The sequence below is a fragment of the Bison bison genome, unplaced genomic scaffold, assembly GCF_000754665.1.
Source record: "Bison bison bison isolate TAMUID 2011002044 unplaced genomic scaffold, Bison_UMD1.0 scf7180017864341, whole genome shotgun sequence".
In the NCBI taxonomy this organism is placed as follows: Eukaryota; Metazoa; Chordata; class Mammalia; order Artiodactyla; family Bovidae; genus Bison; species Bison bison.
The window spans coordinates 3,976,237-4,001,503 of record NW_011494913.1 but is presented as its reverse complement, the minus strand read 5'-3'; the positions used below and the strand labels follow the sequence as shown (position 1 = coordinate 4,001,503).

At 38.3% G+C, this 25,267-nt stretch overlaps 1 protein-coding gene across 2 annotated transcripts in view; it reads right to left on the bottom strand.

The window, feature by feature from the left end:
• Positions 1-2,461: 2,461 nt before the first annotated feature.
• BMPR1A (bone morphogenetic protein receptor, type IA) overlaps positions 2,462-25,267 on the bottom strand; it is a 59,773-nt gene continuing 36,967 nt past the window's right edge. For both annotated transcript variants that reach the window (XM_010854386.1, XM_010854387.1), the window contains 8 exons: positions 22,727-22,823; positions 22,461-22,560; positions 18,449-18,593; positions 14,029-14,221; positions 11,367-11,664; positions 8,058-8,233; positions 6,924-7,054; positions 2,462-6,836 (listed from right to left, as the gene is read on the bottom strand). In XM_010854386.1, coding sequence (XP_010852688.1) covers positions 6,711-6,836; positions 6,924-7,054; positions 8,058-8,233; positions 11,367-11,664; positions 14,029-14,221; positions 18,449-18,593; positions 22,461-22,560; positions 22,727-22,823 — 1,266 coding nt within the window. In that variant the 3' untranslated portion in view covers positions 2,462-6,710. The remainder of the gene's footprint in view (positions 6,837-6,923; positions 7,055-8,057; positions 8,234-11,366; positions 11,665-14,028; positions 14,222-18,448; positions 18,594-22,460; positions 22,561-22,726; positions 22,824-25,267) is intronic.

Genomic DNA, 25,267 nt, shown 5'->3' with positions numbered 1-25,267 from the left:
AGGAATGATGCTAAAGCTGAAACTCCAGTACTCTGGCCACCTCATGCAAAGAGTTGACTCATTGGAAAAGACTCTGATGCTGGGAGGGATTGGGAGCAGGAGAGAGAAAGGGACGACAGAGGATGAGATGGCTGGATGGCATCACTGACTCGATGGGCGTTCTCAGTGAACTCCGGGAGTTGGTGTTGGACAGGGAGGCCTGGCGTGCTGTGATTCATGGGGTCGCAAAGAGTCGGATACGACTGAGCTACTGATCTGACCTAATCTGATTTGTGCAAAGCAGTTCCAGAAACAGGAAAGTGAAAGGGGAGGGAGAGCAGAGAAGTGATGGAAGAAAAGCTCCTATGGGAAGATTAACAGGACCCAATTAGCACCGAGAAACAGAATGAATGGATCTAGACACGGCAAGTTTAAATTTCCAGACATCAAAAATTAAATTAAATTGTGTTCCCTGAATGAAAGCGGTTAAGTTAAACCAAAAAAGACTGAATCAGACACGTATCAGACTTCTTACTGGCCACAGGGATGCTTGAAGACCATGCAGCGGAATCTTGTGAGGCAGAATCTCTCTTCAACAACTGCTAGCCGAGTGTGAAGACAGTCAATTATCAATAATAGAAGCTGCTTTTAAAGTGCTTGATTGCAATGCTTCCCCCTACAGTGGTGGCCCTTTTCCTGCCACAGCTTTTCCATTCTTTCCTTTAGTGGTTTTCAACACTTACTTGGACTTTAGTCGCATATGAGAGCAACAGAGAATGGAGCAACAGCTGTGCTTCAACTTGATTCTAAAGTTGCTTTCAAAAAAGGCTTTCCCTACCTTTAAAAAAAAAAGAGGCCCAAGTTCCTTCTTCCTCTTGCTTAAAAATACTTTGAATGTTAAGAACTTCATATTGACTTTTAAAACAATGGTAACATTTCAGGTTCCCTGTATAAAATCTAGGTTATTAGTGAGGTGGGGGTAGGGAGCACTAGGGCATCTGGAATCATTCTGAATTTCACTCTGAGCAAGTAACTGGACGATAAGCAGGAAGATCAAGTTTAGAGCAGCAGTAGGCAGGCCACGCGTGTCACATCTACCAAAGAGAATAACAATCAACAGCAACTCAAAAGGTCATTATGGATTAGCCTTTCAGCTCTAGTCTCTGCTTCTATCTGAAATACTTTTTTTCACGTACCTTTGTACTTGAACCAAGTTCTTGCTTCCTGATTCCCAGCTTCAGGGCGACCTGCCCACCTGCTCTTACCGTGAGCTCAGTGTTTTAACTCCCCATGACTGCTGCCACCAGATGGCTCTGCCTATACTTCTGGCCAGTCACCTGCAGTGAACTGTGTCCACCTTGGCTGTACCGCTCCAAGGGCTGGAGTCAGGCTGTTTTTAGGAATATGCATCCAACTGAAGTACGAAGTGCCAGAAATGGTTCATGTACTAGCAATAGGCAGGTAAATATTTCTCCCAGAAAATGAAGACTTAACGACTGAATTTGTGTCTGCTTTAACCTACCCATAAGGATTAGGCTCTTCCAGAAGAACAGTGTCTAAAAAAATCTGGCTGAGCAGGATCTAAGTTGAAGCACACAAGCTCTTAGTTGCAGCGTGTGGGATCTAGTTCCCTAACCAGGGATCGAACCCAGGGCCCCTGCACTGGGAGCACAGTTGTGGCAACCGGACCAGCAGGGAAGTGCATCCAAGTCAGCTTTTCAGAGACGGAAAAAAAGCTGGCATGTACTTGATAGGCCCCAGAAATTCCTGATTCTTCTTCATCAAGCTGCACAACATGCCATTATTTCAAGTTACTGTCTTCCATTGACACTACATGAGGATAAAGAGTCTATAATAGGGTACCTCCCAACATATATATATGGATATATATATGCATATACGTATGTCGCCCCCACCTACATGTATATATAGGTGGGGGCGACACCAACTAGTCCCAAACCTCTTCTGAGGATTTAACATGTTCAAAGGCCTAAGAAAAGGCATCGCGAGGCACACTGACTGAATTTACACACAACTGAGAACAGCTCTCATAGGCGGTGAGACCAAGTGCAGGAGGGAAAATAGTGTTACTACAGAGAAGAAGGAAAGCACCCTTTACTTCCCTGAAGTTTAAGCTTTAAAAAAAGCATTTGCTGCAGCAGGAACGCTAGGGTCAGATAAATGGAATCCACTACTCTTAAAAGAAGCTAGCTTCAGGCAAGAAATCAGGCACTCTATTAGCAGAAAGAGAAAAAACTTGCAAGAAATTACCTGGCTAGGTAGTGAAACGAGCACTCTTACACTGCTCTTGGGAGTGTAAATGAGAAACCTTTTTGGACAGCAAGGTAGCAGTATTTATCAAGAATCTCAGATTTTTTTTTTTTTCCACCTTGAAGAACTTTTGAAAGTTCACATCCGTTGTTTCCACTTTTAAGAGTGTAACCTAAGAAAATAAGTCTATGAAGATATTTATACAAGGATGTTCACGACATTGATTATATTTTCTCAAACAATGAAAATAACCCAAATATTCAGCAGGGAATTATAAAGAACAAATTGTTCCATCTACTTAGTGGAATGCTATGTAGTCAATTTTTTAAAAGATTATATTTTCAATTGATACATAACAACACACTGCGATCTTAACATTGTAAACAATATGCAGCAGCAAAGACTGAAAAGAAGCATTCAAATGTAAGTAGTGGCACTATCTGGCAACAGGATTTTGAATGATTTCATTTGTTTCTTTATTCTTACCTAGGTTTTCTTAAATTTCTGTAATGTGTACATATTTTTAGAATTAGAAAATAAATTTTAAGGAAAATAACCCTCAGCTGTAATAGGCTTGTAATTTATAATTTATCTACATAAGGGAAAGAGTGTGTAGTCACTTACCTGCCTGTGTCCCAAACTGGGTTTCTGGTGGATGAAATGTGCATCTCAGGGACATCAGTATGTACACTAACTTATTTGTTATTTCACCAGACACGTGACTTCTGACACACAATATAGTCACAGTAGAGTTTCACAAAACACATCACTAGAGTATACTAAAATAAGGTTATTTACTTAGAAATGATACACTGTATGTAATCTATATATAGAACAAAGCAATCAATGGTAAACTTAATAAGGCACCTTTTAAACCAGATGCTGTACAAAATACATTTAGTGAATTGCATATCAAAGATGAATCTATATTTTTGGTGTTTTACAATTGCATAATAAAACTGCCTGTTTTTAACCCTTTTCAGTGTTTCTGTACAACTTTCCTAATTAAGCTATAATGACACTTTCATTTTATACAATATATACCACACTTTAGTTTTTAAAATGGGCAAGGACTAGTCACTAAACGGGCTTAAATAATTCCACTGAAAGCACAGGACAGAGCACAAGCTAAAATTACAGTATATTTGAGCCTTTGCAAAAGCAGTGTTCACACGCTTTCCTTGCGGACGATCATTACACGTAACTTCATGTGACGCTGCCCTAGATTTAACTTGACTTTTACGAATATGTCAGCTCTCTCTGCAGTTTTCGCTGTGACTCTCATAACAGCGCTAAGGCAAGAAGATGAACTGCTGCACCACTATTTTAACATCTGACCCAAGCAAACAATAAATGTTACCACTTTTAAACAGTACAAGAGCGGCAACAATGTTTAAAAATTAATTCATATTTCTGTCAAAATTATCTTACATATTTAGAAACATTTCAAGACAACATGAAACACAGGTAATTTAATTTATAAAATCTTGCCTGGAATAAATTATTCAAATTTGATCTTGGGCCAACTTAGAGATGCATGATTCTTTAAACACTGAATTGCAATTTTTGTTCTAAACAAAAGCAAAGCATCTGGGGGAAAACAGATATCAAATATTTTTTTATACAGTGAATAAATAAAAAATCTGGCACATTCTAGGAAAACATCATTTCCAAAAACCTTAAGTCACTTTCTAAGGTCAACAACACTCCTGAAATTGGAAAGGCAATTTAAAATGGTGATTGCAGTATCTTTTGTGAAAACAATTCCAGAGAAACCAGATTCAAATTTTATGCTTCAGAAACTTGTCCAATAAGAAACACAGGGAAAGCTTCGAATAGACACACTGAAGTCAATGCTAGTATGCCTTTGATTCTAGAGATATTTACCAGCAGAAAGAGAACTCAAAAGGAGACTTTTCTTTGAGGGAAGATGAAGTTTTCAGGTTGCTTTGGTTTTTTGATTGTTTTTATGCTTCACTTAAAGGGATGAGAGACAGAAGCCACAAACTTTTAAGATGCTAAGTTGTAAGCAGGACAAGTAACGGCTTCAAAGGTTTTACCAATTACCTAAGGTGCTATGAGACCCTTCCTCTTTTACTCTTAAAGTTTCTGACTTCATATTTAAGAATAAGAGTAAAAGAAGGAGAGGAAAAAAATAGGTTTCATGCAGCTTTTTTGTAGACTTTAGAATTTCAAATATGACGTCATTTGCTCTTTAAAGACCATTAATATTAAAAAACATCTTTTGTTAGAAAATATGTTTATTGAACAAGTTTCTACAGTTAGTCCTTGATATCATTTTTAATAGATCAATTTAATTAAAAAATTATAATGGTCGTCTATTACCTGGAATTTTTGCTTCCACACAGTATTTTAATATTTTAACATTTCTAAGAATAGTTCACCTTTCTTTACATTTTCCTTTATTAGGATGACAAATTATTTTCAAGATTTATAGTTATCAAATAAAAAATAAATCAAGGTTAACTTTAACTAGATCAGAGCTCATAATTATTCTTAAATTACATGGCAAGTTAGATTAAAACACCTATATTTCTCAGTATAGTGATGGGGAAAACATTCTCAAAGAGCAAGTTATTGGGTACTATCAATATATCAATTTACTTATCTTGATGAACACTCAAAACTTTAGTTATGTCAGATGCAAACTACTAAACTTGGTCAAAACTGTTAGAGCAAATTTCAAATTTGTGAATATAGAGTTTCATCCTTAAATGTCAATCACATTTTTGGTAATGGACAGATACGGGCTCTGATTCCTCCACTTTGAAGTTTTTTTTTCACTATGTTGTTATAATAACTACATTTATTTTACGCTGTACGCAAGAAAATTCTCACTTTATGCATCCATGAGTTGTTTGTTCAGAGTAAGACAGTAATATTTAAAAGGCATTACAGAAATATAATAAGTAGGTCAGAATTACTCCTTGGGAAAACAAGGCATCCATCAAATATGTATTATATTTAAATATGTTATTGGATAACAGCTGTATGGTATAGATGTAGGTATGACTAGATATGGAACTTTTTGCCTGACTCTTCACTGTCTTCACAAACTTATGAAACCGAAATCATAAAACTAAAAATTTTAAATGATTTAAGTGTCTAAAATAGTTGATGATAAATGTGTATTAACTTTGAGATAGAAATTTCTAATTTGAGGATCCCTTCATAAACAGAACTGAGATGATGGCATCTTAATGAAAGTGTATACCTGAAGTTAAACAAAGTCCTAGATTTGATACACTGTTTTGAATTAATTGTGAAGATTTTACATATAGTTTCTACTTTATATATTTTTCTGATGATCTTTTAATTTTTTTCCCTTAAGGATGGGATATGAGGTACGCATGAGCTGGTTTCTATAGTGTGAATATATGTACATGTATAAAATGCGGTTGTAAAGAAGCAGGTATTTTGCAAGTAAAGCATATTACACACAAAATATAAATAACTTCCCTTTTAAAAGTTACTGAGAATAAAGAATACAGAACATGGTTATAGGCACTTACATTGCTATCAAATTCATTAATTAGTATTTACTTCAATAAGAAGTGTTTTCTTTAGAAGGTTCATGGCATTGGAAGTTCCAACTTTGGACAGGATGCTTTTCATGACAATAATAACAATTAACAAAAAAAAGTTTGTGGTGGGAGGAAAACAGTCCAAATTTACATACACTTTTTACTCCTTTTGGCCTTTATATTAACTTTAATGTTAAAAAATAAAGTTGGTGGAGAAGCTAGCTCACTTGCAAGGTAAATGGCTTTTATGCGATTGGCAAATCTCGGTCAGATAATGCATTTTGAAAGCACAAAACCAACAGCCACCAGTATCTTCCTGTGCATTCACAAATAATTTTCTTCTAATTCAAATGGCAGCAGAGGAACTCTGGTACGCACGTATGCACACACACCCCATCATCAAGGCACGGCACACTATCGTAAACCAAGCAGCACTGTGTCCCGGACAGGTCGCAATCCATAGGCTGTTTACAAAGGCAGAATACAAATAGATCAACGTGTTTTCAGGTAGAAGGCAAACGTGTCCATTTCTCCATCTCTGCTGAATTCATTTATCTTCTCAAGGCTTTCACAGAAAGCACCATTTTATGAACAGGTAATTCAGTACCCAGAGTTTGACTGGAGACTTATTAATCAGGATTGAAGTCTTGATGCAGTTCATAAAAATCCAATAAAAAAAAGGCATCAAAAACCAAATTTAAAATAAAGTTGTCCATATATAAAGAATGAAGTGTTTAGAAGTTCCCAGCTTGTATTCTACAGAGTACTGAAAGGTTTAGTATTAGCAGCCTGTGAAGGTGTAGTGAGGAGAGTCTGAGAACCAAGTTAACACCCTCATTCTATTCTAATTCCACCCATTCCTTGGGTGAAAACAGTTCTTGCAGTCTAGAATCTCTCCTCATGATTTTTTATCTGTCAAATCTTTACATCTTGGGATTCAACCATCTTGGCAAGTGTCTTCTTGATTCTCAGAGCTGTAAGTCTGGAGGCTGGATTGTGAGCCCAGCATTCTGACATCAGCTTCAAAACTGCTCGTAGACACTGAAAAGTAAAGAGAATGTCATGAGTGGCCACGTGTCTTTGGCAGCACTCAGCAATCAGTTCCTGAGAGGACTGAACCCCACTTACTTCATCACTGTTCCATCGATTAGACACAATTGGCCGCAAACGTTTAACACACACCACCTCACGCATATCCTCGTATGATGGATCATTGGGTACCATGTTGTAATACGGCAGCTGGTACTCTTCGACTATTCCTGCAGTGAGTGAGAAAACACAGTGGACACAAAAATGGTGGCTGGAAAAATACATCAATCCGCTCAGCACTTGTTACTCAGCTAAGGGACTAAAATTGATTCCCCCATAAAGAAGAGACTACTGAGTAGATGATTCACGTTTCATACTAAATGTATGTTCTACTTTTCTTTTTAAATATCTGATTATTTTCTATATCCCCACCATAGTTGTCCATATTGAACATGCCAACATCCCTTAAAATAAGCAAAGTGAACCATTCAACCGAAATTTTTAGTCTTATTTTTTATGTACACAGTTGCTTCTACTAATAAATGAGTAAGAGTCTTTTTTCTGCAGTAGAAAGACAATGTATATGTAGAAATGAGTTAACAAAGCAGACCCGAAATTGCTATCTGTATAAAAGGCCTGCTTGAAAGATTGACACTTAGCTGGTATCTGGGAACTTGCCTGGTAAACAGCTCTCTCTACTCATATAAATGAAAAGGGTGGCCTTTGTAACTAGAGTATTTGTGCAAACAATATAATTTGTGCTGACGACCTGCTTTCTTTCTAGAAGTTTGGAATTTTTATACATGCCAGGCAGAGGATGCCCATGTGACCAGCCTCCAAAAAAATCTCTGGGTACTAAATCTCTCATGAACTTCCCTAGATGACAATATTTCACGTTTTTACAATTCACTGCTAGGGGAATTAAGCACATCCTGAGTGACTCCACTGGGAAAGGACTTTCAGAAACTTGTGCCTGATTTCCTCTGAACTTTCGCCCCATAGGCCTTTTCTTTTCCCTTTGCTGATTTTGACGTGTATCCTTTCAGTGTAACAAATCTTTGCTATGAAGACAACTATACATTGAATCCTGGGAGTCCTAACGCAATTACAGAACCAGTGAGTGATCTTGGAGATCCCTGACATAGATGACATCTAACTTATACAGCTGAAGCTGTTATTTTTTGAATGATGAGTATACGGACATAACCAGAAACATGCTACCGAAACTCCTACCTCCTGTGATACAACGACGAGCCATTTCCCAAATGATCAAGCCAAAGCTATAGATGTCAGCCATTATGTAGGGCTGGAAATGGTTTTTATTCAGGCTTTCATCTAGCACTTCTGGAGCCATGTAGCGTTTGGTACCCACCCTAGTATTCAAAGGTACATCAACTTCATTTGTGTCACTGAAACAGAAGACAGAAAATGCCCAGGCTGAGAGAAAAGAAAATCGTTTCTTCTCTATTTTCACTGCATTGTGTAACAGTCAGAATTTGTCCCTCTCTCTCTCTCTCTGTGTATGTGTGTGTGTTTTGTATACACAACTAAATAAAATCTAATAAGTCTACATTTCCTTATCAGTATCCTTGGGGCTAGGTGTATTTTGAAATTTAACATCTTTGAGATTTTAAACACGTATTATACCCTTTAAATATATGCTATATATTATATAACATCTCCAGCAGGGTCTGCAGCAGTACTGAATCAAAATCCTTACTAAGTCCACAGAAAAAAACTAAGTATGAATATTCACAGTTAACTGAATAAATAAAGACAGTAAATACCTCAAATCACTTCAGGTCAAGTTTTGTTACCAAATAAGTTCTGTGTCTCTCTAAGAAAGAGAACAGTACTGAATATAAAATGTGGTAGAAAATTATGTCCTGCTGCTGCTGCTGCTACGTCACTTCAGTCATGTCCAACTCTGTTCGACCCCACAGACGGCAGCCCACCAGGCTCCCCCAGTCCCTGGGATTCTCCAGGCAAGAGCACTGGAGTGGGTTGCCATTTCCTTCTCCAATGCATGAAAGTGAAAAGTGAGAGTGAAGTTGCTCAGTTGTGTTCGACTCCTAGCGACCCCATGGACTGCAGCCCACCAGGCTCCTCCGTCCATGGGATTCTCCAGGCAAGAGTACTGGAGTGGGGTGCCATTGCCTTCTCAGAATCACGTCCTAGGATCAGTAAATGTGAAAACTGAGAGGTGTCATTTGCTTTTCTTTCTCATGTGATCCTTTGTGATTTAGGATTACATTTTTTTCTTTATGGGTCCAACCAACTTAGTTCTATTGTGAGTCTCGTTTACATACTCATACTGCAATATTTATCTTTTTTTTTTTTTAATTTTGGGAGTATATTTTAGAGTTTGAAGACATGAATGACTTTTTTTTAGGTTCCCAGATCTGTTAAAATTCTGGAAACTATTCTGAAATGGAGGTCAATATAATGTACTTTATATTGTCTTAAATAGCATCTGATGAATACTTGAGCCAATAAAAACTCAATAGGATAGAAAACTGTAATAATGACAGAAGAAGATTAAACTTTTTGATGTTTGCTTTATTATATACTTTAATTTTATGGCCTGAAATGAATTTTGAAATGTGAAATGGCTGCTGTACTCTAGAGTTATAACATTAAAACAATTTCAATGTTTTCCTAAAAATGTGATATTCTCATTGTTTAAAAATATTGACAATATCAAGTAGTGATGAAGCAATGGCATACATAAATCTTGTTTATGGGAGTATAAACTGATGCACACTTTCTAAAGGGACAACCTATTAATATGGTTTAATATACACATACTCTCTGTCTAGCCCCTTCTCCAGAAATCCACTATGAAGAAATACTTGTACAAGAACTCTGGAATATTATATATGGATAAAATACAATATTCATTGAAGCACTTTTTAAATAACAGAACCTGGAGGCAACTTTAATGTCCAGCAGTTGGGTCACAGATGGGATAAATTATAGTAATCTATAAAATGGAAAAGTTTCCATACTGCTCTTAAAAAGAGTAAAGATCTATATAAACTGAAGTAGATGTCTAAGACAATAAAAATTAGGAAACCAAGAATATGTAGAGTAGGATGTAATTTTTGTAAAAAACAAAAACCACAATGAGAACAAAACACTAAGACGAACCTCCCCCCAAATCCTAATTTATAATCACAGGAGCACAGATGCGTGTTTGCAGGGCCTCCCTGGTGGCTCAGATGGTAAAGAATTTGCCTGCAATGCAGGAGACCCAGGTTCAATCCCTGGGTCGGGAAGATCCCCTGGAGAATGGAATGGCAACCCACTCCAGTATTCTTGTCTGGAGAATTCCATGGACAGAGGAGCCTGGTGGGCCACAGTCCACGGGGTCGCGAACAGCTGGATACGACTGAGCGACGAGCACTGTCACTGCACTTTTTTTCACGCGTTTGGAGCCCCACTGTCCTGAATACAAACAGGGAAAGAGACGGAAATACCAGACCACCTGACCTGCCTCTTGAGAAATCTGTATGCAGGTCAGGAAGCAACAGTTAGAACTGGACATGGAACAACAGACTGGTTCCAAATAGGAAAAGGAGTACATCAAGGCTGTATATTGTCACCCTGCTTATTTAACTTCTATGCAGAGTACATCATGAGAAACACTGGGCTGGAAGAAGCACAAGCTGGAATCAAGATTGCTGGGAGAAATATCAATAACCTCAGATATGCAGATGACACCGCCCTTATGGCAGAAAGTGAAGAGGAACTAAAAAGCCTCTTGATGAAAGTGAAAGAGGAGAGTGAAAAAGTTGGCTTAAAGTTCAACATTCAGAAAACGAAGATCATGGCATCTGGTCCCATCACTTCATGGGAAACAGATGGGGAAATAGTGGAAATAGTGTCAGACTTTATTTTTCTGGGCTCCAAAATCACTGGAGACGGTGACTGCAGCCATGAAATTAAAAGACGCTTACTCCTTGGAAGGAAAGTTATGACCAACCTAGATAGCATATTCAAAAGCAGAGACATTACTTTGCCAACAAAGGTCCGTCTAGTCAAGGCTATGGATTTTCCAGTGGTCATGTATGGATGTGAGAGATGGACTGTGAAGAAAGCTGAGCGCCAAAGAATTGATGCTTTTGAACTGTGGTGTTGGAGAACACTCTTGAGAGTCCCTTAGACTGCTCGGAGATCCAACCAGTCCATTCTAAAGGAGATCAGCCCTGAGTGTTCTTTGGAAGGAATGATGCTAAAGCTGAAACTCCAGTACTTTGGCCACCTCATGCGAAGAGTTGACTCATTGGAAAAGACTCTGATGCTAGGAGGGACTGGGGCAGGAGGAGAAGGGGACGAGAGAGGATGAGATGGCTGGATGGCATCACCGACTTGATGGACTTGAGTTTGAGTGAACTCTGGGAGTTAGTGATGGACAGGAAGGCCTGGCATGCTGCTATTCATGGGGTCAGAAAGAGTTGGACACGACTGAGTGACTGAACTGAACTGAACTATCTTTAGAAGATTAAAATAATTCCAAACACCAGGCAAAGAACCACTCACCTGTTGAACTTAACAGCAAGGCCCAAGTCAGCAATACAGCAACTTCCATTTTTCTTGATGAGTATGTTTTTGCTCTTCAGGTCTCGATGAGCAATTGCAGGCTTTCCTTGAGTGCCATAAATTTCTGTGTGGAGATGGCACAGACCACAGGCAGCCGAATAAGCCAACTTAAGCAGGGCTCTGGTGTCTAGTGTAGCACATTTCAGGAAATCATAGAGAGATCCGTTTTCATGGTAATCAGTAATCAAATAGAGCTGAGTCCAGGAACCTGTACCTTTAATGTCTGCTGCTATAAAACCTGTTTAATTAATGAGTTTAAAAGGTTAGTTATCAGAGGTGGCTAGGAAGAATAAAAGATGTTCATTCAGGATACTGAGAATAACTTGGGTATCATCTATAGATAATATAAATTTAACTTAGCTGACAACATCTCTTGAATGTATTACTCAAATTTTCATCTGTCATTTACACATAAGTCTATACTTTTGTAATTAAATAATCTTAATCATAGAAATGATAATATGACTAAGAAAAAGATCACATATGTAATAACCTGAGGGAATGTTGTTAATCTACATGATTCCCTAAGCACCAAGAACTATGAAGAAGGAATGTAGAAAAGGCTCTTCATTTCAAACTGAAAAGCGGACACATTAAAAGTTCCGTTCAGTCACTCAGTCGTGTCAGACTCTTTGCGACCCGACCCCATGGACTGCAGCACTCCAGGCCTCCCTGTCCATTGCCAACTCCTGGAGCTTGCTCAAACTCATGTCCATCGAGTCAGTGATGCCATCCAACCATCTCATCCTCTGTCCCCTTCTCCTTCTGCCTTTAATCTTTTCCAGCATCAGGGTCTTTTCCAATGAGTCAGTTCTCCACATCAGGTGGACGAAGTGCTGGTTAGGTTAACTATGCTCTATGCTGGTAGGTCTCTCCCCTCACCCCATTTATACAGGAGCAAAATAACCTAGGTATGATCTGATCAGTACGGTGCATAAACTCATCTACCTTCCCGGGCTTTCTTTTCAGCTACAATTTCCTTGCCCTTTACTTTAAAGAGTTAAAAATTAAGTTAACTATATTCAACTAAGAGTTTGATCCTAACTAAGCTAACGCCCACTTGCCTATCAATGGCTCATCACATCTGCCTTTTCAGCCTGGTTCACTGACAAGCAAGTTCACGATACTGGCTTTCTTTCCTTCTCCTCTTGTCTGTCCTCTCTTCAAAAGAAGGTCAGAGAGTGCTGAGTTGAGTAATAGCCCTCCCCCTGCAACCAATTCATGTCCACCAGGTCTCTATAAATGTGACCTTATTTGGAGACAGGTCTTTGTAGATATAATCAAGTCCCGGTGATTACAGTAGGTACCTACTCAATGACTAGTATCCTCACAAGAAGAGGGAAGTCTGGACACAGACACAACGGGCGAAAGGTCATGTGCCAACAGAGAGTGTGAAATGCTGAGGACAGTTAGCTGGTGATCACCAGAGTCTGGAAGAGGCAGGAAGAGTCCTCCCCTAAAGCCTTCAGAGAGCCTGGACTTGCCAACACCTTGCTTTTAAATGTCTGGCCTCCAGAACTCTGGAGAGGATTAAGCTTCTATTGTTTTAAGCCACACAGTTTGTGGTCATCTGCAATAAGCAGTTCCTGGAAACTAACACGGTTAGTGTAGGAAACTATTAGCAACATGCTATGCACTCTCTAAAGGAAAGGGCAAGGAAATAGTCACTGAAAAGAAAGCCAGGGAAGGCAGATGAGTTTCTGTGCCATACCGATCAAATCATACCAGGTTATTTTGGTATTGTGTAAATGGGGGTGAGGGGAGAGCCCTACTAGCACAGACCGTAAATGAGGCTGCATCTCACAGAGGTGGGGGGTGATTCCATTCACCGGAGGCAAAGGTGCACATAGTTAAAGTGACCTAGAAAACTGTTTCAATTACCTTTTAGAGACTCTTTTTGGGTTACTATATGAGTATGTCCAATAAACTACATTATTCCAATTTACAACTCACTGCTGCTTCTCTTCCGCCGGGTAATAAATTTGGACACACCTAGTTTAATTGAGCTTCACACTGTGTTTGTTTTTTTTTTAAAACAAACTAAAGGTCTCTGACAACTCCGACCACAAGTCTTATAGAAGCTGCTTTTCAAACAGTATTTGCTCACTTCATGTGTCACGTTTTGGTAATTCTCAAAAAACTTCAAACTTTTCCATTATTATTATACTTATTATGGTGATCTATGATGAGTGATGTTTGATGTTACTATTGTAGTTTTGGCATTTTTTAGCAGTAAAGTATTTTTACACTAAGGTATGTACATTGTTTATTAGACATAATGCAACTACACATTTAGACTACAGTACGGTATAAACAACTTTTAAATGCACTTGGAAACCAAAATATTTGTGTCATTTGCTTTATTGCTGTATCTGATTTATTGCAGTGGTTTGGAACCCAAGCCCAAAACACCTTTGAGGTATGTATAGAGACTGGCTGGCTGCATTCAGGCCTGGGTTGTATTTAAAGCAGATATTCCACCAGGTTTCCTTACCCAAATGCACACAGCTGAGCTCACATGTTTTCAAGCCCTTGAGCTAGGCTTCCACCGGCACCCCATTAACCTTCTAGAACATGGGACTAAAATAAAATGTATACTCACCAAGTATATTTTCATGGCGCATTAGCACAGTTTGATAGATTTCTGTTTCTCGAAACCAGCTAGCCTCTTCAGTGGTAAAGAACACTTTGACTGCCACCTTCTCCCCACGCCATTTACCCATCCACACTTCTCCATATCGGCCTTTACCAACCTGCCGAACCATCTGAATCTGTTTGGCAATAGTTCGCTGAACCTTCATAGGAAAAAGTAAAATGAGAAGTATTAAGATTGAGAAAGTGGTTTAATAGGCTAACCCATCAAAAAGAATGGTATACACAACCAACTCCAATATTAATGTTTATACAGTTGGCCTCTGTATCCGTTCTGCATCCTTGGATATGGAAGGCTGGCTGTAAGAGACCTGAGCATCTGTACATTTTCGTATCTTCAGGGGATCCTGGAACCAATCCCTCAAGTAAATCCCAAGGGAAGACTGTACTGTATTCAGAAGGAGAGGCAACAATGTACAATATATTCTAAAATCACAAAGTAACAGTCTGTCAGTGTGACAGACAGTTTGCAAAAATGGTCAATATAATTCCCCTTCTAGTACATACAGTCTTGGGTAGTCTCTGTGCCCAGACTCTGGGCTTGGCTACATGAATTGCTTTGGGCAAAAGAAAAACAGCAAAAGTATTAACAGAAAAAGGGAAAAGTCTTTGTGCACTGGGATTTACCCTTTCTTGCCATTTTAGGGCACTCTGTAACCAAAACGAGCAAAACCATACCAACCACTGGCCATGTACATAAACTTTACCATTTGGGTCTAGCTGAACAAATTCAGAAAAAGAACTGCCAAGAAGACCCACAGAATCATGAAAAATAATCGTTAGTTGTTTCAAGTCACTGGCGTGTGGGGTGGTTTATCATGTCACAAAATCCAAAATGACAGTTAGAAACGTTCAGCTCAGTCTGTATGTAGGACCCCACATGGCCTGGCCCTTGCCTAACTCTTCCGCCTGACCTTTCACTCTAATCCCCCACACGCATCCCTCTTATTTACCTTGTTTCAATTTTTAGAATTCAGTCAAGCTCATTCCTCTCTCAGTCTTTTTGTATGTATAGTTTCCTTAAGAGTATTATTTCTCTCTCAAAAACTTCATAGCACATATATATTTCTCAGTTGCTGCACTTACCACAATTGTAACTATTGGTGTATATATTTGTTTGAATTCCATCCCCCACGACTCACAGAACACAGATATTTATACAGGACAACATCTTTAGTACACCACTGTTTTCATCAGTATTTGTTGGATGAAAGAAGCACATAAATTGCGACCTTTCATTTTCAGAAACATTATCAGCCAATCTAAACCAATACAGTGACTCTGACACCACGGTCCAGGCGGGAAACACAGTTAAATGGGCTCGATTTATGAGTGTCTAAACTGACTCACTTTATGTATCACTTGTTACACGATCCTTTTGTGATTTCTTTTTAGAAAGTCAGAATTACTGAGGTCTAATTTATATATAATAAAACTCACTCTTTTTGAAAACGTGTTTTGACATATGTACACAGTCATGTAACCACAACCAAACATCACAATTAAGATGTAGAGAATCGAAGTCAATTCCCTCTCCACTACCTTCAGTCTCTGGCCTCACTGATCTCTCTTCTGTCCCTACAGCTTTGAGTATGACATAAATGGAAACACGCAGTGAGCAGCCTGTGTCCAGCTCCTTTCGTTCAGCATAAAATACCCTGAAACGCACTTCGCTGCTGTTGCGCGTATCAGCAGTTTGCTCCTTTTTACTGCCAAGCGGTACTCCACTCTAAGAATGTACTGCAATTTATTCATTTAGCAACTGATGGATTTTGGGGTTGTTTACAATTTTTTTTTTTTAATTGAAAACATTTACTTGTTTGTTTATTAGGCCACATGGCATGTGGAATGTTCCCTGACCAGGGATTGAATCTGTACCTCTCCCCAACTCCTGCCTTCCTGGTGGTGGAAGCACGGAGTCTCAACCACTGGACCCCGCCAGGAAAGTCCCCAGGCTGTCTACAACTTATAAATAAAGCTGCTGTGAACTTTCATAGTCTTTTTATGGAACATGTCTGCATATCTTTTCTTTTTTAAAATTCATTTATTTGGCTACGTCGTGTCTTAGCTGTGGCATGCAGGCTCCTGACTGCTGTGCACAGGTTCCGTAGTTGCAGCTCACGGGCTTAGCTGCCCCTCAGCATATGGGATCTCAGATAACCAACCAGGGATTGAACCCATGTCCCCTGCACTGCAAGGCAGATTCTCAACTACCGGAGCACCAGGGAAGCCCCTGCGTACCTATCCTGCAAACACTTAGCACGGGGGCTGCTTCACTGGATTAAAGCCAACCATCCACCTGTTTCCCAAAGTAGCTGTATTTTACATATCAATCAGTGTTGCATGGGATTTCCAGGTGATCTATCTTCTTTTCCACACTTAATGCTCTCTCAGTTTTCATCAAACTAGTGGATGTGCAGTAGTATCTCACTGTGTTTAATCTGCATCTCCCTGATGACGCTGAGCATCTCTTCATGTGCCGTTCATATCTATCATCCTTATATTTTCTTTGGGCAAGCGACTGTTCAAATCTTTTGTCCATTTAAAAGACTGGGTTTTTTGACTCATTACCGAGTTGTAAAAATTCTTCATATATTCTGCAACACAAATTCTTTAGCAAAACTCTTCTGCCAGTTTGTGACTTTATTTTTTCGTCTTCTTAATAGTATCTTCTGAATAGGAAAAGTTTTAAATTTTAAGAAAGACCAATTTATCATTTTTTAAAATGACTTTTCCTTTTGTGTCCTAAGAAATCTTCACTCAAAGTTATAATAATTTCCTAAAATATTTTCTTTTAAAGGTTTTGTACTTTTATATTTAATCCATTTCAAGGTGATTCTGTATTGTATATGGAGTGAGGTACGGGTCAAGATTCACCTTTTGGCAAATGGATACCCAATTTTTCCCGCACCATTTGCTGAATAGACTCTCTTCCTCCTGAATTACCGTGGTATCCAAATCAACCGATCACATACTTGTATGTTCATCTTCAGACTCTGTTCTGTTCCCGACACACACATTTATCCTGACGCCAGGATTAAACAGTGTTGACCACTACAGTTTCACAATGAGCCCAGAAATCAGGTAGTGAATCCTCTTTACTCTTTTTCAAAACTTTTTGGCTCTTCTAGGTCCTCTGCATTTCCAAACAGTCATTAGAATAAACTCATCAATTTCTATAAGTTTGCTCTGATTATGATTTGGACTGAATTGAAATTATAAATCAATTTTAGGCTAATTGAAATCTTAATATTGAGTCTTCTGATACAAAAACAGGCTGTATCTACATCTCCTTATGAATGGTTTTGTTAATTTCTTTTGGCAATGTTTTCTGATTATAAGTGTACAGGTCATACATAAATGCTGTCATGCTTATTCCAAAATATTTCACATTTTTAATGCTATTTTAAATGATACTGCCTTTAAAATTTTAATCCCTGTTTGTCGACAGCGTATATAAATTCAATGATTTTTGTACAAAGACCTTATTATGCAATCTTGATAAACTCACTTATTGGTTGCTGTCGTTTTACATTATCATTCTTGACATTTTCTATGTAGACAATCATGCTGTTCACATATGAAGACAGTTTTACTTTTACCTTTCCAATTTAATGACAGAATTACCTGATTCAATGAATTTTAAAATTAGACATCAATGATTTAAACACATCCAACTAAACAAAGCCTTTAAAATCTGAATGTCTAGTGTTTATTATAAGTATCCCCTTCACCCTTAAATCCAAATATTTCTATACATATAACTCTCTGAGAATTACCTACATCTCCCTTTAACATTATTTTTATGAACTGTATTTCCGTAATATAGTTTTGTACTGCAGTATAAGAAGTATAGTTCTTCTTATTAAGATGATCTGTGGGAGTAACTTCTCTTTGATTTCAGAATCTGAAATACTTATATTTCTCCCAATCGATCAATTTAACCTTACAAATGCAAAGAATTTTATACCTGATTCCTCAAGATGGTTGTTAAAAATGTGTGAGCTAATGCTGACACTTATACAGCACTTCATGACCACACTTTGTCTCTTAACCTTGCTTGCGGCTCTTCCTTACCTGCCTATCCTTTCTTATTTCATATTTCTTATTTCAACTAATTTAATCTTCTAACCATCTCTCTTGTGACTCAGCTGGTAAAGAATTTGCCTGCAACGTGGGAGAGCTGGGTTCGATCCCTGGGTTGGGAAGACCCCCTGGAGAGGGGAAAGGCTACCCAGCCCAGTATTCTGGCCTGGAGAATTCCATGGGGTCACAAAGAGTCGGACACAACTGAGCGGCTTTCACACCAGCGTATGGCAATACATTCTGTGTCAGTGGGCCATTGGTGCCTACACGGCAGCCCAGCTTACCAGTAAGGGCAATCCAGACCCACTGCCAGAGCTCTGTGACTGGTCAATGAGGTCTCTTAATGACTCTCCAGCTGGAATAAATGCTTCATCTTGCTCCAGATCACGATTGTAACGGCGTCTGCTTGAGATGCTCTTGCAATAGTGTCTTTTATTTTAAAAGAGCAGAAGATAACTACATTAAAATTCTAAAACAATAAAAGTCTAAGGTAAGAAAAGTCTCGAGGCTGTTGACACTATCAGCATTCCTTCATCACGTGGGTTCATAACCAAATGAGTCTTATCACAGATAATATATTCTCTGTTAAAATAATGTCCAGAGAGAGAGTTTCTGAAATAGAGAGCTATATACTACCTTAAAATGGAAAGACGTCCATGGTACGTTGGCAAGTGAAAAAAACTGATTAAAAAACAGCATGTAAAGTTTCACCCTCACTATAAACAGTTTAAAATTATATGTATCTATACTTGTCTGAAAGGATTAGAAAGGATATCTAGCAAGTTAAATAATAGCTATTGTTGGGGATGTAAGAATATCCCTTCTCTGCTTTACATATGTTTTTTCATTTGAATTTATAAATGTAGTTTTACATCATAATGAACAATAAATATACTACCATTTTTAAAAAGGGAAAAGGAGTTTACGGAAAAGAAGTCAAACAAGTTCATTCTGATATTTTTAAAGGTTTTTGAAAAAAACTTCAAATTATGAGATGTTTCAAACATTTAAACAGTTAGAGATTAATTTAATTAGCACCCATGTGTGAACCATTTAAATTTAATAAATATTAAGCTATAATTTTATGATATATTTAAAATAACATTAAAATATCTGAAATTTCCCTGATAATTTCATTTTCTTCTTTTAATCCTAAGAGACAAACACTGTCTTGAAGGTGGCTATAGCCTTCCTATCTATGTATTTATACCTTTACCATAAAAAGTATATACTCACACACAAAATTTTTCCTCTGGATACTAATTTCTATAAATGGCATATGTTGTATTAATATTTTACATCTTGTATAAAAAAACTTATGTATTACATATTTATCCATGTGGATACATACAGCTCATTTTTATTGATGTTCAGTGTGTTAGGCACTGTTCTGTGACTTACTTCAACTTTATTAAACTCCTAAGAGGTAAGTTGTAGTGTTTCCTTTTTACAAAAGAGGAAACCATAGGCCTAGGGCCCACCATTTGTCCCAAGTCAGACAGGTGGCTAATTATTCTCCAATACTGAGGCAAGACCCTTCTGAGTGCTATAACCAGAGCCCCGTGAATTATGAGGTTTTGAGGTTACATAGCTGGTGAGAAGAGACGCTGCTCACAGCCTTGTGTGAGCACTGAATATCGGTCCTTCGACCTTTTCAAGTGGTCTTTCTCAGCTTTGGGGGGTTTGCTCACTTGAAATCACTGACCAAGATCAGCTGAATATTCTGTGGGACCATTCTGAAGACATCTATAGAGTTCTTTCTCTATGAAAACTCTCTCCTTTCCAGCACTCTGTACCTGTGAACCATAGCTGCTGCTCTCTCCCCAGACTCTCGGCTATACCTCCTTGACTCAGAGTGCCTGCTGGGCTCTGCGTGAGCTCTTCCTGTGTCCCGCAATCAGACATTCTTTTCAGGGAGTGAGCTGGGCAATAACAGGACTCGCCGCGTTTGTTTCCTGTCTCTCGGGGCTCAGTGTCCTTAGTAAGTGAATGGCTTACTGACTACAGGTTTCACTGTAAGCTAATCTGCTTGGGCCACTTCACTGGGCTTACTGGAGGCAGAATATTTAGGTCTTTTGTTCTTGGGCCAGATGGATGTTCCCTAAGAATAATCTTCTTATACATTATCTAGAGGGAACAAGCTTGGCTAGCACGGTTCTGGATGGCTGAGGAGCCCACAGATTATTACGTAAATATTCACTTTACCTCCTTGTTTTTACTATACCATTTACCTCACCCTCAGTAATGGGACACCACAGATGAGAACATTTTTGCTCTTTCCCTGAGACAACACTTCTAGCCTTTTGTTCATGATCAAAGTCACATGATCATTCAGAATAAGAACAGGGATCTCAACATCACTGGTATCTGGCAACCAAAATGGCCCACAACATTTCTCACCTCCTGGCACACCTGTCCTTGTTTAATTCCCTTCCATAATGCACCAGGGCTGACCTGGGTGACCAACAGAATACGGACGGCAGAAGAGATGGTGCGACTTCTGAGTCTAGATCACATACAGCATGCATCTTTCACCTTGGTCTCTGGACCGTTCACTCTGCACTGGAAGCCAGGCTTCCTGCTATGAGTAAGCTCATGCAGGCAGTGCTGTAGAGAGGTTCATATCGGAGGAACTAAGATCTCCTGCCAACCTGTGAGCCTTGCAAGTGAGCTACCCTGGAAGAGGATCTACCAGTTCCAGTCAAGCCTCCAGGTGAGTGCAGCATCTGCTGACATCTGGCTGAATGTCATGAAAGATCCTGAGCCACCCAGTCAGGTCACTCCTGAAGTCCTGACCCACAGAAACCGTGAGAGGTAATAATAACCGCTGTTTCAAGTCACTAAGTTTGGGAGTGATTTCTTAATATAGGATTGCACAACCAATACAGCATCTGACCTTCTGAAAATAGACTTTCAGGCAGCCACCCTCAACCTAACTTCCAGAGGTTAGTACTGCCAATTCTTGAACTTCTTGGGGAATTTTGTAGTACAGATTGGTTGCTGTTTGTCTTTCTCAATTTCTAGCCTGGGATTCAGATTTTTTAGGTCCATACTCATCCATAAGCTTCACAGATTCCACAGCTTTTTGCTGTCATCTTGTCTCCCTGTCCTAGCTGAACAAAAAATTTTAATCTCTGCCAGTGTAACAGATAAAAAATAATACCTCAGTATGATTTTAACTTACATTTTTCATATTATGAGTATTCTTGAGTCATCTTTTTCTTTTAAGAGCCATATGTATTTCTATTTAAACAAACCATTATGTTCATTTTTGGGGGGCCTAATTACTGAATTGATTTTTTTTCTTTTTGATTTATAGAAGCTCTTTATATTTGAGAAATTAGCTCTTTGTAATATAAGCAGGGGATATTTTTCATGTTATACTGTCGTCTCTCCATTTATAGTGGTTTCTACCATAGAGTAAAGTTTTATCTTTATGTAGTTGACATCATCAATCTTTTCCTTTTTAATTTTAAGGTTTTTTTTTTTTTTTTGGCTTGTAAGATTTGTGTCAGATTCAGATTATTTTTAAAAACTATTCCAAGGTTTGTTCTAGTATTTTAATCATTTTACTTTATATATGTAAATATATATATATATATACACACACACATGAATTTTATATCCACATGGCTAAATCTGGTTCAAACTTATTTCAGTGTACAGAACTGACTCAACTTCAGTTTTCTCCATATAGCTATCTACTCCCAAATCCATTTACTGAATAAGCCAACTTTTCCTCAGTAATCTGAAATGTCACCTTTATCACATACTAACTAACTTTATATACTTGGGTCTACCTATAGGTCTAGTAACCAGTCCCACTGATCTCTCGGTTTATTCACATATCAGTCAGATAATGTTTTATTATGAAGTTTATGCCCTCCTCTTATCACTTTTCTCTTCTGGCAACTGTCTTCTGAAATCATGACTAAATGCAAATAGCTCTGAACCACCAAATAACTCAAGAATGGTAATATATAAAGTTGATTTCCTGGGACAGGTTTTAAACATTCAGATATAAGAAAGTTCAGTATTCTATAAATAAGGAAATCTAAGTATTCATGAACATAACAAGAAGTACAATGTTGTGTCCAATTAACTGACTGATAGTAAGGTCCTCTGTTCACTTAAGAAAACTATAATACCGTTAATTAAAGGAAATATAACCAGAGACTACAAATTAACGGTTTCTGAAATACATTCAGTGTCAATGGTTTCTGCCTACTGGCTTTAAGAACAACTGTTTATATCTACTACTCAACAAAATACTTCGCATCAAAATAATTATCTTACTTGTAACAAAAGCAGCTGGAGAAAATGATCATAGCAATTATGCAGACAGCCATAGAAATGAGCAAAGCCAGCCATCGAATGCTGCCATCGAAAAACGGACCTGACAGTGGAAATAAACAATAAAAAAGATGTATTATCTTTCTATTACATCTTAAAAGGAAAAAATAACTTGTAGTGCTGAACTCTAGAAAGCCTGCTTATTGTTAAAACCACAGAAAATAGTTCACTGAGATTTACGATGAGTGCACTTCTCTCTGCTAACCTACCTATAACAACAGGGGGCAGTGTAGGTTGTAAATACTGGTTACATAAGTTGGTCCGACAACATTCTATTGTCCGGCGTAGCTGGGCTTTTGGTGAATCCTAAAGGAAGAAAATTAGAAATAATTTGATAAATGAAACTGATAAATAACTTTTAAAATATTCATAAAATATAATTTCTAATTCAGTGAGTGAAAAGGACCTGCCAAGTTTATGTGTGAAAAATGATATGGAAAAAATTTGAATCTGTGGTGAAATAGTATTGTGAAGACTCTAAATTTTTTTTTTTTTCTGAAGAAGAATGTATTATGTGGTGTCTGAGAACACTAGACTATAACTTAATTACAAATAAACAAAAGTTTATATATATTTTTAACCCAAAGTTTGGCATTTCTTAAGATATTACTATTTGTTTTTAATAAAATGGCAAAGTCATGAGATCTTTTCTTATAAAAGATGGGGTAATACATTTCATTACAATGACAAATTAGTAGGGTAAATATGAACTCGTGGTAGTACTGAGACTTAGATGGATGAGACTAAAGATCTGACTAAAACTTGGAGTGTGTCCTGGGCCAAATAAATTGCATATTATAAAAGGTAGTCAAATAGGCAGAAGATAGATGATTTTGCATATAACAACTATGTTGAAACTAATGAACTTAATACAGAAGAAAATAAGTGTTTGTGGTGAGGGTAAGGGCAAAATATAGAAACAGTACTTCTGATAGTTAGAGACCACTAACCAGATATGTGTCCCTAATAGATCAGAAAATGAGCCGAGGGAAAGACTGCAGTCATGGGAACAGATGTCAACAATTATATGTGAAGTTTTATTTAACCAAAAATATAGTATTTGAGAAGTTCTTAATTTGAATGCTGACATTTCAGCACTGCCTGAAAGAAGTGACATTCTAGACCAAAACAGCAACAGAAAGGAGCTGTCTGTCATTATGAAAGTAACAAGAAGATAAGCAGAAATTAACCGTGTTAGTCTTAAATATCAGAGGGCCAGAAAGGGGGACCTCGGCATAATCGGGTATTCCTTTTAAAAAGGCGAATATGAGATTCCGTAAGGGAATCTACATGGGATTCTATGAGGGACTTGAGAGCCCCGTAAGATAAGACGGGCCAAGAGTATTTGGAAACCTCCAAAAGCACACGTTTTACACTTGAACTGAATTTTAAACTTTCTAACAAACTGTTACTTTTAAATTATCATAAAAATAGAAAAGGAAGACACGTCAGAAGTTACACAAGTGACTCTAGGAAAAAAAAAATCCCAGATCTAGAGAAAACTTACATGAAGGATGGAATGAAGTATAATCAAAGATGGATAAAAAGAAGTGTAAAGCATCCAAGAATAGTCCCAGTATGCTAAAGTTCAAAATGAGCTTAGCCTTGCAGGACCGAAAATGTAAGGAAAAATCAGCAAAGGGTTTTTAGCAGCGCCAGAAGAAGGACTACAAGGCGACAGGCGCAATGCGACGGAGGACAAAGAGAAGAGGCGTTTCCTGAACACTGGCTCCTCAGTCTCCCCCCTCAGGGATGACTGCAGGTAGGAAGAACGCAGACCGAACCCCGGTAAGCACGTCTGGGATCCCAGAGGTACGCAGAGACCCTGCAATGCTTCTGTGTTCTGTCTGAATTCCTATCTTCTAAGCTCCAATGCTTTGGCCACTCGATGCAAAGAGTCAACTCACTGGAAAAGACCCTGATGCTGGGAAAAATTAAAGGCAGGAAGAGAAGAGGGTGGTGGAGGATGAGATGGTTAGATAGCATCAACTACTCAATGGACATGAATTGGAACAAACTCTGGGAGATAGTGGAGGATAGAGGAGCCTGGCATGCTACAGTCTGTGAGGTTGCAGAGAGTTGGACATAACTTAGTGACTGAAGAACACAACACAAAGCTAGATGAATTACCACAGGAAGATGAGAGCACTGGGAAGAGGGCTGAGACAGGTACAATTCAAAGATTTTAGAAACGAGGAGTGTTGTAAACTAGATAGCTAAATGTTGTATTACTTTTAAAGGGGAAAGAAAGTGTTTGCCAACAACAGATTGGAGGCAGCATAGTATTACGAAAACAAGGATTCTGCAATCAAACAGCTTAAATGCTAGCTTTGCCACTTATTATATTTGTGACCCTGAGCAATGATCTTACTTCTCTCTGGGCTTTAGCTTCCTCTCCTGTAAGATGGAGGATAAAAAATACCTACCTTATAGGATAATTGGGAGAAAATGAGATAAACTGTACCAAGCACTTAACATATTAAACAGTAAAATATTCAAGAAATTAATTCTTCTTCCTCTAATGAACGTGACATGGATCTCAGTCAAGATTCTAGAATAAGTCAAAAATGCCTGCAGTCTCTGGGAGGACTCACTGTGGCTTCGCTGAGAATAAGCAACATGAGACTCATGTCTTCCTTCAACAGGTTAACTATATATCTGGGAAGGCGAAAGTTAAGTGTGTCTAGATTGCCATGTCGGTCGACACAAACTTTCTGGTTCCTGCACTCCCCACTGCCACGCCCGACCTA